The sequence below is a fragment of the Trichechus manatus genome, unplaced genomic scaffold, assembly GCF_000243295.1.
Source record: "Trichechus manatus latirostris isolate Lorelei unplaced genomic scaffold, TriManLat1.0 scaffold00187, whole genome shotgun sequence".
Classification (NCBI taxonomy): domain Eukaryota; kingdom Metazoa; phylum Chordata; class Mammalia; order Sirenia; family Trichechidae; genus Trichechus; species Trichechus manatus.
In genome coordinates this window covers 253,499-267,580 of record NW_004444123.1, presented here as the reverse complement: position 1 = coordinate 267,580, position 14,082 = coordinate 253,499, and the positions used below count along the sequence as shown (strand labels likewise).

The following is a 14,082-nucleotide window of genomic DNA, read 5'->3' as shown; positions in this document are numbered from 1 at the left end:
GCTCCAAAATACATGAAACAAACACTAACAGCATTGAAAAGAGAGATAGACAGCTCCACAATAGTACTAGGAGACTTCAACACAACACTTTTGGTAAAAGACAGGACCCAGAAAGAAGCTCAATAAAGACACGTTTCTTGACTTGGCCAAGAAATTTGCTTTGGCCACCTCAAGGCAAGCAGTGGCTTGACAACAGCTTGCACCTTTGGACTTGACTCTTGGAACCTGAGTCAACCATGGTCTGAAGAAGCCCGGACCAGCATCCTTAAGCATGAAAGATGACATGGAGAGAGAGGCCCAGCTGTCCCAGGTGTGCATCAGCAGTATTATTAAGCCCAGGTGAGATGCAGAAGAACCACCCTGACAACTCACAGAATCATGAGAAATGATAAACAGTAGTTGTTCTAAGTGACTAAGTTTTGGGGTAGTTTGTTACACAGAAATAGTTAACTAAAAGCACATTACAGTCTCCTAAAAATCTAAACAAAATTTAATTTTGCATTTCTAGCAATAAAAATGGAATCATTAACATGTTATTTTATACTTGTTATTACTGGACAGAAAATATTACATTAAAAAAAAGCAAACATTTTATTTAGTTATTCAAAAGCATGCTCTCTTAGTAACTACTAAACTTTCCCTATCAGTGAAAAATGAGATAAACTTTCAATTCAAAGGTTTAACTTTTTAAAATAGATATTTTAGAATTCTGTGAAGGTAAAAAAACCACTTTTGGTGTAGAATTTCAAATCCCTCTCTTTGGCTAACACTAACAAAGTTAAGAAAACATGTCTTTATGAACAAAAAATACAGATAATGGAAATCAACAACAAAATGATAAAATTGTATTCAACTAGTGGCTCGGTAGGAATATGGAAGAGAGATCTACCAAGGAGAAATGTGCTGCTTTTCCACCCACTGGAAACCCAAGACCACCAATGAAAGTTTGATGTAAAAATCATTTGCAAATTATGATCTGGAAGTCATGGAGGGGGACGCTAAAGCTATCAAAAGGAGCATCACCTCCTATCCTTCCTGCCGACCTTCTCACCCAACACGCAGTACAGCTACCTGTGGCATGGTTACTAACACTCTGAAAGGGATAGGGATGTAGCAGGGTAAAACCATTCTCTTCTCTTCCACTGTGTGAAAGACTGGTTTTTACTCACCCTTTCTGTTAGGACATTTTCTAGCCTGCAGTGAAGAAAAAAATAGGGTCTTTGTAGGAAAATGGAGCCCTGGTGGTGCAGTGGTTAAGCACTATGGCTGCTAACCAAAAGGCTGGCAGTTCAAATCTACCAGCGGCTCCTTGGAAACCTTGTGGGGCAGTTCTACTCTGTTCTATGGGGTCACTATGAATTGGAATCAGCAACTGGCTTGGCTTGGCTAGTAGGTAAATAGAACAAAGAAGTTAGCAAGCACCAAACATCACTGTGCTAAGCATGTTGCAAGTATTGGGTTGGTTAATCCTCCAAAAAAGTCTATCAGGTGGGCATTAACCTCAAGACTGTTTTATGGATGAATAAATTGAGGCTCAGATATAGTTGTGGATCTGCTCATAGCCACTCTGCCGGTGAGTGAAAGAGGTGGATTCACACTCAGGCTTGCAGGACTTCAAAGTCTGTGTTTTTACAACGCACCTAAGTTTTCATTCCAAACTGATTTACATTCTTTTCTTTCATATATGTTTTAAGGTAAGAGAGGGTTAAGGAGAAGGAAAGACAGTTAAAAAGACCCTTGAAAAACCACTCACTGCCATTTTGCCTCTTTCATTACTATTATTTTTTAATAACACACCTTTGGAAAAGAAACACTTTCCTCAAGCAGAGTATTTTTCTGAGGTTTGTAGATTATAATTTGAATGTATAAACGACAAAGTATTTATTGTCATAGGAAAACTGGATTAAGTTCACAAACTAAGGTGGCTCTGAGTCACTTCACTGCGATAATAAACCAGTTCGGAAAAAGATAAACAATAAAATTACTCCTTTTGGAAAAATATAAAACTTTCATAAAAAATCTGTTTCTAGCTCATCAGTATGGAATTTGTCACTAATCATTTTAAACTATGCCCTTTTATGCTTCTTCTGTCTCTTTTTAGCTTTCTGAGTAGCTCTTTGCTGTAACAAAGACAGTTTCAGACAAGATTTCAGTTCATCTGGAAAAAAAAGCTTTAAGTCTGGAGACAAAACGCAGTGTATTTAAAATTTATACACTCTATAATGCCTTTGTGCTGAACTTGAAGATCCTGCAAAACTTCTAAGCTCCTTTGCCTTCCTCCTCTAAGCTCATTTGTTCTTCTTCTTGTGCTGATTATCATGCAGCTGTGGCTTTAACGGGTGGCTCCATCATTTAACTACATGCACAGTCATGGCTGACCCTTTCTGATCAATTGCCAATCCATACAGGTTTGACTGATAAAAGAGCCAATTAGATTTAAGCAAATTAAGGGACATCACCAATGTCAACCACTTATTAAACTGAATGCTGAATTCCATGCATACAAAACACTAATGCACTGAGCCCCATTAAGAGCTGAAATCCTAACCCCATTAGTAACTCCAGACCTTGAAGGAGTAGAGGTCATAGGAAAGTTTCGTATTTATGGATTAACATTTGGATTTCTTTTTTTTTTTATTTCTTTCCCTAGAACTCTTGAACCTGCAGGATAATACTATTCAAGGCTCAGATTAAATATAGTCTTCTTTTTTAAAACTACCTTACTGCTAAATATGCACAATATGTTATTACAAACAACTTGAAAATACAGTAATTGTAGAAATACAAAAATCTGAGTGCGCAGATATAGGTACAAATGTGCTACATAATTTGAGCAAAACCAAATCAAACTAAAAACAAAAAAAACCAAAGCTCCTCTTGTTGACCAAATAATATCTTTAAAATAAATCTTTAAAATTTAAAATGTGTGCTATTTTGGGATTTGCCATTATCCGTTTGGAGCCCTGGTAGCACAGTGATTAAGAGCTTGGCTGCTAAACCTAAAGGTTGGCTGTTCGAATCTACCAGCTGGAAACCCTGTGGGGCAGTTCTACTCTGTCCTATAGAGTCACTATGAGTCCGAATCAACTAGACAGCAACAGATTTGGGTGTTTTTTTGGCTTTATTAACCATTTGCATACTGAGCAATTACTATATAATCTTGCCTGCCTTAATTCCTATCTCCAAAATAACTTGGGTTTATCATATTTTTTAATCATTTTTTTCTCCTCAGAAAAATAGAGATAGCTACTTCTGAATCTACTTGCTAGCAACTCACTACAACAGCTAGCGAATAAGATGCTCCTTAGCTGTCAACGAAGAATGATGTAACCGAATAACCAAACCTGTTGCCCTCAAGTCAATTCCGACTCCTAGCGACCCTGTAGGACAGAGTAGAACTGCCCCATAGGGTTTCTGAGGAGGAGCTCGTGGATTCCAACTGCTGACATTTTGGTTAGCAGCGGAATCCTTAACCACCACGCCACCAGGGCTCCAAGACATGATGTAGCGGGGTGAAATTCTTTATACTGTGTCCCCTTACCTCTCCTTTTCAAATTCTTATGTAAAGTAAGGTCTGCTCATCCAAGAAAGGCAACCAGTATGAGAGGAATGGAGCCCTGGTGGCGCAGTGACTAACAGCTCGGCTGCTTACCAAAAGGTCAGCAGTTCGAATCCACCAGCCGCTCCTTGGAAACCCTATGGGGCAGTTTTACTCTGTTCTATAGGATTGCTATGAGTTGGAATCAACTCGACGGCGATGGATTTATGAGAAGAATCAGAGTAATGAGTTGGTGCAACTTGAGATGATTCTTGGCCTCCAACACTCCCTACCCTCCTTACAGTCTGGGCCCTCAATGCATCCGCCCAGCCCTAGCGTTCCTACATTGGACAGTAGCGTACAGAGAAAGTCCAACTCCCCCTCATCCAAGTTGGGTACTACATAAGGTTGCTCAGGTAGATATTGGGGCGTGGCCGGCCTGAGCAATGGCCAGTTTACAATGTAAAACTGGTAATTAAAGTATCTGACTGATTCATTTACTGATTGATTCACCAAAGTTTTATTATGTACCTACTCTGTGTCAGAAGGACCCCTGGTAGCACAAATGATTAAGTGCTTGGCTGCTAACCGAAAGGTCAGTGGTTCGAACCAACCCAGAAGCTCTGCAGGAGAAAGACCTGGTGATCTCCTCACATGAAGGTTACAGCCTAGGAAACCCTATGGAGCAGTTCTACTCCGTCATGTGGGGTCGCTACAGTTGAAATCCACTCGACAGTACCCAACAACAACAGCAAACTTGGGTAAGGTTTTGTCTGAGCACCAAAAATAAAAGCTTGAGTAAGAAACAGGCTTTGTTGTATAGGATCTTGCGACCAGTGACAGTCAGATTTCAATATCATATGACTGTAGTGTGGGATACAGAAGGCTCCTATCCCTGCCCTCGCTGGTAAGACATGACTTTCTGATGGAATGATTTCTAAATGGAAACCTAAAAACTGAGTAAAGTGGGCTAGGTCAAACGTGTGAAGGGGGTTCCCAGATCACATTCGATAGCAAACATTTGATAAAGGAAAAAAAATTGGTGTTTCTGTTTTGCCCAAACCTTTTTATTATGTTCTCAAAAGGCACTGAGAAGGAAAGACAGCAAGAGCTATTATCATTATGAAACGTGCATAATCCAGCACTGAAAGGTATTACTAGGAATTCACCATCACTATAAAAGAGAAGTAATAGTGAAATCAGGGAAATGGCAATAATGATAACAATCCAAGTAGAATGGAAATGTAAATAGCATAGAGAACTTTGCCTGCCCAGAAGTTGGGCTGCTTCTGAACATTGGTTCATTTACTATTCATTTCAGTATGAAGCACAGTTCACTGGACAAAGGCATGGAAGATTTCTTTAATAACTCTCAGTACTAATTTAATTCTACTTAAACACACATATTCTAGTGAATGCCACATGCTTTTCAGCATGATTTTATGTGTAAATCAGGATAATATGTTTTCAGGTCATTAAGTAAAAGGAAGCATGAACTAAAACCTATTGAATCAATGAGGTATCACCTCTAAACTGCCACAAGGTCATAAAAAAGATAATTTCAAAGCTATAAGTTTCCCAGTTGTAATCAACACTCTAACGACGAAAGAAAGCATGTCGTGATGTGGCCGCGACAAACTTGAGCGAATCCCTGCCTGTCTTCAAATACATTCGGCTCTCTCGTTTGGTAAAGAGCTGTCTCCCAAACTCTGGATTTCTGAGTACATGAAGACTCCAGAGAGTGCGGGCTGGGGTAGTGTATGATAAGGACACGGACAAGTGTCCACACAGTGCAGCTGAAGAAAGCCTCAGTGAGTAGTTTATTTCAGTTCTGATACACCACTATAAAACAATGTTTCAGCTTCTTTTTTGCATACTATTAATGCTTCTACTAACAGACATATACACAATGTATATTGAGGTAGCATAGGAGTTTGCTGCTTTTGAACTGTGTCTATTGATCCAACCATCATCCATCCATCCATCCAAATCTAACCCATTGGCAATGAGTACAATCTAACTCACGGCAACCACATACGTGTCAGAGTAGAACTGTGCTCCATAGGGTTTTCCATGGCTGATTTTGGCCTTACTTCTGAGGTGCCTCTGGGTCGACTCGAACCACCAATCTTTTAATCTTTTGGTTAGTAGCTGAGCACATTAACTATTTGCACCACCCATGAACTAACTCTCTCTCCATATATACATATGTGTGTGTGTATATCATCACATACACACACACATATATATGTGTATGTGTGCATATGTATGTGTATATATTTAAAATGTGTATATATTTAAGCCAAACAAACCAAACCCATAGCTGCACTATAGGACAGAGTAGAACTGCCCCATAAGGTTTCCAAGGAGCAGCTGGTGGATTCAAACTGCCAACCTTTTGGATAGCAGCCAAATGCTTAACCACTGTGCCATATACATTATAAGTATATATATACATATATATTATAAATTATTAGAACATACATCCTTAAATACATGAACAATGATTAAATTGGCTCTCTTTTATGGATGCTATGCAAGTCACAAACTATCTAAATCAGTGTAAATGCCATAAAACGAATATATAACTCATTGAATAGTCCATATATCTGTTAAGAAAGTGAGCCCTGGTTGAACAGTAGTTAAGAGCTTGGCTGATAACCAAAAGGTCTGCAGTTCAAATCCTCCAGCTGGTCCTTGGAAACCCTATGAGGCAGTTCTGCTCTGTCCTGTAGGGTCACTATGAGTTGGAATCGATCCGACGGCAACAGGTTTCAGGGTTAAAAAAGTGTTACTAAGTAACTTCAAATCTCTGTTAAAGTACTAATCACTCTTTAATTTCTAAATGTGAGTAAAGGGTAATATATATATATATATATATATATATACACAAACATTTAGAGTCATCAGAATTTTCTATCCCTTTCAGCATTCAGCATTTGGATTAGAGTAAAAAAGAAGATATAAATATTCAAGATTTGTGGTGTTTTGTTTTATCTCAATTTTTAAATAAGCACTTATCTAAATTCAATTGCCTTCCTTTTTATTGGTTCATGGTATATGATACTATCTGAGTTAATCAGCCTCAAATGTTTCTTCGAAGCATTCTTAAACAATGTGACTTCTGCCATTAGGGTTTCAAGTGTTTCAGTAAACACCCATCCATTAATTCTCATAATGTCATAAAAATAGATAATAGTGAATGGTTTTTATAACACAACTAATAGTGAATATTTTCAACATGGGAGGGTGGAGTGTTGCATATAAACTGCAGAGTAACCCTTATTTTCCCCTAGTGATGAGGCACTTACTGCTCTGATGGTCTTTGTGTCTAGATGGAGTCTCTCCAGGCTGCAGACTGCTGTCAATAGGATGGTGACATTCTCCTTAGTCCAGAACACATGGTTCCAGAAGCTGGGCCACGGGGCAAACATTTCCTTCAGTATTTTCAGAAAATATACATTCCTAAACACTCAACAGAGAATCAGGCTCTTATTATCTTAAGTCACACTTTCTACGCAAGGGCCATCATGTAAACCTGAGAGGGAATTTTCTCCTTAGAAATTACCAAACCAAACCAAACAAACAAACCCACTGCTATCGAGTGGATTCTGACTCATAGTGACCCTACAGGACAGAGTCAACAGCCTCATAGGGTTTCCAAAACTGTAAATCTTTACAGAAGCAGACTGCCACATCTTTTTCCCATGGAACACTTGGTGGGTTCCAACCATTGACCTTTTGGTTAGTAGCCAATTGCTTTAATCACTGCGCTACCAAGGTGCCTCAGTAATTATTTCCCTCAAATAATGAAAACAATGGTGAAATTGATTTAATATCAAAATAGTGATAATTTGAGTACATTGTCATTTTCTTCACAGAAATATTTAAAAGAAAAATATCCGGGCTGGATCACATCTCACATGTAAGTGTGATATCGGTGCACTATCGTCACAAGGGCGTGTAGTTTAAAGGATTATTCTTCTAGTGTGAAGAGAGTTTTCCTATTTTATATATTATTTACTCACTGCCCTTTTTTGCAAAGAGGGAAGGCTTAGATGTACATCTAAGCTAGCTCGTCAACAAACCAGGAATGAGAACCATTGCAGTTGAAAATTAAAGCTAAAATTGAACATATGAATTTTTGAATCTAAATGAAGTCTCAAAACAAGAAGCATTTCCCAATCTTCATCACATGCAAAAGGTGAATATAGTTACATGTGTGCATACGTATGGGTATATAAACACACATTAACACAGACACAGTGCAATATGAAGGCATTCTCAGTAAAACAGTAAAAGATTATCAATATAAGGATCTTGATCAAGAGTCTTAATAAAACAAATAACAACAACAAAACAATCAGAAATAAAATTGAGCCCCTAAGTTCTAAAAAAAAAAGTCTAACAATAAACAAGGATGTTCAATAGAGGCTCGGTTCCACGGCATTTGTATAAAATGAGGTAGACAACATTTTTCATAGACTTACCTCCTGGAGGCATCGCAATCATTATAGGATCACTTATCAAGCTGCCTTGGCTGTTGGAAACATTCACTTGCACAGTGTAGTTAGTAAAAGGAATTAGCCCATCGACAAGAACCCAAAGGTTGCTCTTCTCACTGCTGTGCACGATTTGTGTGCCGTTCAGAAGGGTGTAGTTATTACCTGCTAATTAAATAAAAGGGGAGGAGGTTATTAAGGTTAGTGTTTATTTTAGGATTCTTTCTTGCTATTGTTTGACTCTTTTCTGGGCTTCTAAAATACAGCATACTAAAGAGAACTATAATATCACCACACTAAGAGCTATTACATGATCTCCCATCAATGTGCATGCGTTTATTTTACTATTTTGTGAGCAAAATGTTAACTGGGTTATGTTAACTGGTTAACATCATGGTCTCCAATCTGTTCGCCACTGTGGTCAATAAAACTGAACTGATATTCTAAGGTAGTATGAAACCATATTACAAGTATCATGCATATATCGTAAGTAAAAATGCCAATTCACACAGGCGTATAAACTGATCACTAGAATAGTTGTTTTTAATTTTTTGAGGGTGTTTTTATCCTTGAATTTTCTTTACTGTGCCCACTGCAGAAAATAACACTTTTCCTCCAGTAAATAGTACTAGATATAAATAGTATAATTGAGTATACGTGTTGGCTATTTCGTATATCACCAGTAGGGGTATTTTCTGCTCATGTTGCTGGAGAGGAGAGTTCTCTAAAGTCTCTCTTAATCAGAACTGGTTAGAATACCTGAAAAGCAACTGGGGGTGGGAGGTAATAGGTGCCATGTTGATCAAGAGGTCTATACTTCGGCTCTGTGGGAAAACGCAGGAGCTGCCTGACTGTAGGAAAGAATCATCTTCAATGCATCCTCACCTCAGTCCCACTGCCACCTCTCCAAAGCTTCAGCAAACCTGTACTCAAACGGCTGAATGGCTAGGATATATGAAAATACTGCTACCTGATACAACACAGTGTTTTATGTCCCCACCCTACAACACAGTGTTATGTTTAAGGTAAAGAAGAGTTAGAAATTAGTATTAAATAAGAAAAGAGCTATGACTTAAAATGTCTTTAACCCTTACATCACTTTATATGTTAGATGCTTTCCTGAAAAGTTGGTATGAGGCATTTTTTTCTAAGCAGTGCTAAATTTTAGTAAAATTTTAAATATGTGTTATAATTACTTCTAAAATACAGAAAAAGAACCATTAAGAATACCAGTATTTATGTAAAATAGCCTTCTTCCTTTGCCAAAAAACATTTTATTATGTACATTTCAACTTCCCCACGTGAATTCTGCAAAGATAGGCAAGCTAATAAAAAAACACACATAATGTCAGACTTCAAGGAGAAAAATGAGCATATTTGCCAGATCTCCTGATACAGATATAATCTTTATTGATTAAATGTTTAAAAAACTAAAAGATGACCACATACCGAAAGTGATCTTGTGTTGTATAGTAAACGCTATTTAATAGTTACAGTATTTACAAAAATATATTTTAATGCCGTTTCGGAGCAGAATATAGACAAGGGAAGTCTATGAGTCTGGCTGTCAGTGAGTCCTGCATTTGAACCCTTCCTTGCCATCTTTGAATGGCCTGCTCTTTGCTATGTTCTAGGTATTTCTGAAACTTGGGTTCCTCTTCTGTGAACTGGGAATGATAATACTTACACTGCAATTTCATTGTGAAGGTTAAGTGGCATCATTTATTTATAATAATCAGCACATAATAGCTGTTCAAAACCAGGAACTAGGGAAGGTGTTACTGTTTTTATCGTAATCTATACAACTGATACATTCTCAACAAACATCTAGAACTAGTCAGTGGTTAAGAATTATGCAACTTTACTTTCTCAGCAGCAATTATCTAGCTCTTACAATCTCCCTCCCCCCACAAAAAATGTATTATTAATAAAAATTCAGAAGTTTTTATCAGGAAAACAATACTAACTGCATCCTCTACCACCATTCCATTGTCCTATCAGGCTATACCTCAAACTCTGAACTAATAAAAATCAAATCATATGAAAGAGGGTCTGATAGTTAGTTATGACATGATCATTTTAACGAATTGTGGGTAAGGCAGATAAACACCTTAAAAATACCCACTTTTTAAAAAAAGATATAATAGTTTTGGGATGGAAGAAGTAGCTGAAAAATTTATTGCTGCAAAATACACAGGCACGTTTCCCTTGTTTAGAAAACAAAACCCCTATTGTCATAAAAGAATTTATTACTCTGAACTTGAAATGGGCAGGAAGACATTTCACATTCAAAGGAGTGGTTGTTTGTAGAGGAACTTATGGGAATAAATGGTACTTGAGGGCTAAAAATCAGGAAGGATAATTTCTATTCATTTTTTAATGAAACCAGATAAAGGCACACTCATAGCTTAATTAATGATTTCCAGGCTCTCAAGCAGAAGTGGAGCCCTGGTGATACAGTAGTTAAGAGCTCAGGCTGCTAAATAAAAGGTCGGCAGTTTGAATCAACTAGTCTCTCCTTGGAAATTCTTTGGAGCAGTTAGGTCACTATGAGTTGGAATCAGCTCGAGGGCAATGGTTTTTTGTTTTGTTTTGTTTTTTTAAAGCAGAAGTAGACCATGCACTGTTGTATGCCTAACACATATTAACAAGAAGTCTGGCACCCAGAAAGCAACCTTTGATAAACTTCATTATGCATTGAAAAAATATTTTCAAATTATGGTAATATTAGCTCTCATATGCTCTTAATGACTAGGTCAACTTGATCCATCCAGAGATTACTGAGTGTCAGTGAGGACACATTGCTAAGTGTGATGACAACACATCCGAAATGAATAAGACATAGTTCCTGCACTCAAGAAACCCGGATAGGATAAAACAATTGTATTATCAGCATCTGAAGACTTCCTCAATTCCATCATGTCTAGCTCCTTGGAGCATTTTCAGTCCTAGCTGAAACAATTGCTACTATTGTGACATGTCCATTTGTAAAATTTCAAAAAGTTCAGCTTATCCTATACAGATCCAGGCAGATGCTCAATTGCCTCGGATGTAGTACAAAAGGGTACATCTTACAAAATATGGAAAATTGCAAAACAGAAAAAAAAACATAACGCAAATTCGAAAAATTTTACAAATTTCAATTTTACAAATTTCAAATCAGATGCAAATGTAAGATCAGCACGTAAACATCTATGACTACAGTATTGGTGAGGCTTCTGTCCTTGCATTTTGTTTGTTTGTTTTTGAAGCAAATTTCAACTGTAAAACAAACACTATTGCTAGCTTTGAAAATGGTATGGCAGGCAGAAATATATTAAGTACCACTTTATTCTAAGATTCCCAGATAACAACATTAATACATGGTAATTATACAATTAGTTGTAACATTAAGTTCTAGTTATAGAACAATGATTACTCAGTAATTATAAGAAGTATGTAATTACTTAATAATTATGAGAAGTATGCAATTACATAACCATTTTGTTCATTTCGAAAAAGAACGTGTACATCTCCAGGAGCCACGCAGCCAAGTGAGTCTAATGTTCTGTCAGCCCAACTAACACACAGTTCAACTCGCAGATCTAGAGCAACCGGCAGGATTTCAAACCTCCGTGAAGTTCAAAATTCAAAGCTAAAGCAGAATCCACAGATTTCTCCTCCTCCCCTCATTCCTTCTCCCTTTTTTCTTTTGAATTTGACCCATTTTGGTCCTAGAAATTTGGGATCAGTTCTTAAAACGTAAGCCCTCCCGTTCCCCCCTCTCGGGAGGGTTGTGCTTTACCACTTTCGCTGCATAAAGTTTGTTATCAGTGGGCTGGAAAATGCAGCTCCATTGGTTCAGCCTGAGGAATCAAGCTAGAGAATGTGAAAGTGATAAGCATTTCCTATCACAGGCGGCCATCCCTGTCTGGTCGGCCTCAGCTCTAGGCCCATTTGTGAGTATAACTGGATGGCGCAGGCGTGTCTGAGTGTCTGCCTTCTGGAACCATGACCTCTCCCCCACAAGGACTCTGAATTTTTAGCTGGTTTCCTTTCATCCACAGTCTGGCTATGGTCTGAGCCCTCAGGCTTTACCTGGGGACACCCCTGGACTCTTTACAGAATGAGTTTGTCTCACCAGTGTTCCATCAAAAATCACCTGGGGGTACTTCATAAACATTTGCATACAGAATTCCACCACAGACTTGCTGAATGAAGAATATTAGGGAGTACACCCAGGAATCACTGGGTGATAGTTCTTAAAATGCTGAAATTGGAGAACTCTTGATTTCAGGATTATTTACCTCATCATGGTCATGCTGGTCTTAAATAATGATCAACATTCTTTTCCTCTGCTTCCAAAAATAATCAGATCACTTCTGGCATCCTTGTTAGTGATGCCCTTAGACTCGCACTTCGGACTGGAAAGTGCTGACTCTATTAGCAAACTACTTCATCTGCAGAAAGTGTAGAGCTAATGTTTAAACCAGGTCTGTCTTCAGGGAGTTATCAGGAGGGACCAGTCCCTGGAGAAGGACATCATGCTTGGTGAAGTAGAGGGTCAGCGAAAAAGAGGAAGACCCTCAACGAGATGGACTGACACAGTGGCTGCAACAATGGGCTCGAGCATAGCAACGACTGTGAGGATGGCGCAGGACAGGGCAGTGTTTCGTTCTGTGGTACGTAGGGTCATTACGAGTCAAAACTTGACAGCACCTAACAACAACAGTCTTCAGGGAACACAAACTCTAATACAGTTGCTCTATAAGAAAATGTAAAATATTAGATAAAACAATTTTTTAAATGAGTAATCATTATTGCAGACCTGAGGATAAAATTTACTTCAGGATTTTCTGTGGAGTATTAATCTCTCTCTGTCTCTGTTTCTCTCTCTCTCTTTCCACTGAGAACTCAGGGGTAGGATTCTTTGTCCACTGGCCAACATTCAAGGAAAAACAAGTTTTGTAATAGATCAATAGATATTTGAAAATATAAAATTTTTAAATACACTAGCTGCTGTTTCAAGATATTCCACATTCTCAAGGGTCTTCAAAGAGGCTAATTTATTCAGTACTACTTTTCTTTTTATTTTGAAGAAATAATTATTAAATGAAGAAGCAAAATAAATCTAATATTTTACATATAAAGAATCTTTCCTTCAGCATCAAATATAAAGTCCTACTAAAATGGTAGCATTGATGTTCGGTTTCGAAGACAAGAATCTTATTTTCAATGTTCTTATTTGTTGAATAATAACATATTTTCTACACAAATTTTTTAAAAATAAAATACCAGTGTAAATACGTGTTTTCACCTATGTGATTCGGGGATGAGCAAATGATCGCTGTCCCAGGAATACTATCCTATGGGGTTCTCTAGATTGAAATAACATAAATGGGTATCCTTTCCCATTCTTGTTACAATCATTGTCACAAGAATGTTAATGCATCATATATTCCATAATTTTTTTTCCTCTGTGCTGTACGTCTCTGACCTTTTCAATATTCCATAATTTGACTGGCTGGCCATTTCGGTTCTCTCCTTTTTACAGCCTTATTAACTTGTAGAAAAGAGGTGAAATGAACAACCAATCAGAATACGTAATATTGCAAAGGTCAGCATAGTCCTCTACAGTATCGTCACAGAGAGCATACAGTATGCCAAGCGTTAACATCCTGATATCTTATTCATGTGACAAAGATTGTAACAAGAACAGAAAATGGCACAACATGAATCCATTCTCATGACAAAGATTATAATGAGAAATGACAGAGAACAAACCAAACTGATTCTTGTTACTCTGTGAGGATTTTCTATGTCAGGACTGGTCCTGCCTTAAGTTAGCTTTCTTCCAAATCCAATTACATCTTGAGCTGGGAAAGGTGTTAACTAATTTCCCCCTGTCTTACTGTAAAAGGAAAATGCTATATTTTTTCCTGCACCAAGGTCTCAATTTTAGTGTCGTGCAGCTCCCCAATCCCGCTTTCACAGAATCCTGCCCATACCAAAAGGAAAAAAAGTACCAAGTGGTACACTGCCGACCCAGGCAACGTGCCAAAT

The 14,082-nt window shown here is 37.8% G+C and overlaps 1 protein-coding gene across 1 annotated transcript in view; it reads right to left on the bottom strand.

Moving 5' to 3' along the window:
• Positions 1-14,082, bottom strand: part of USH2A (usherin) — a 551,884-nt gene that overhangs the window by 347,862 nt on the left and 189,940 nt on the right. The window contains exon 19 of the mRNA XM_012558807.1: positions 8,029-8,208. Coding sequence (XP_012414261.1) covers positions 8,029-8,208 — 180 coding nt within the window. The remainder of the gene's footprint in view (positions 1-8,028; positions 8,209-14,082) is intronic.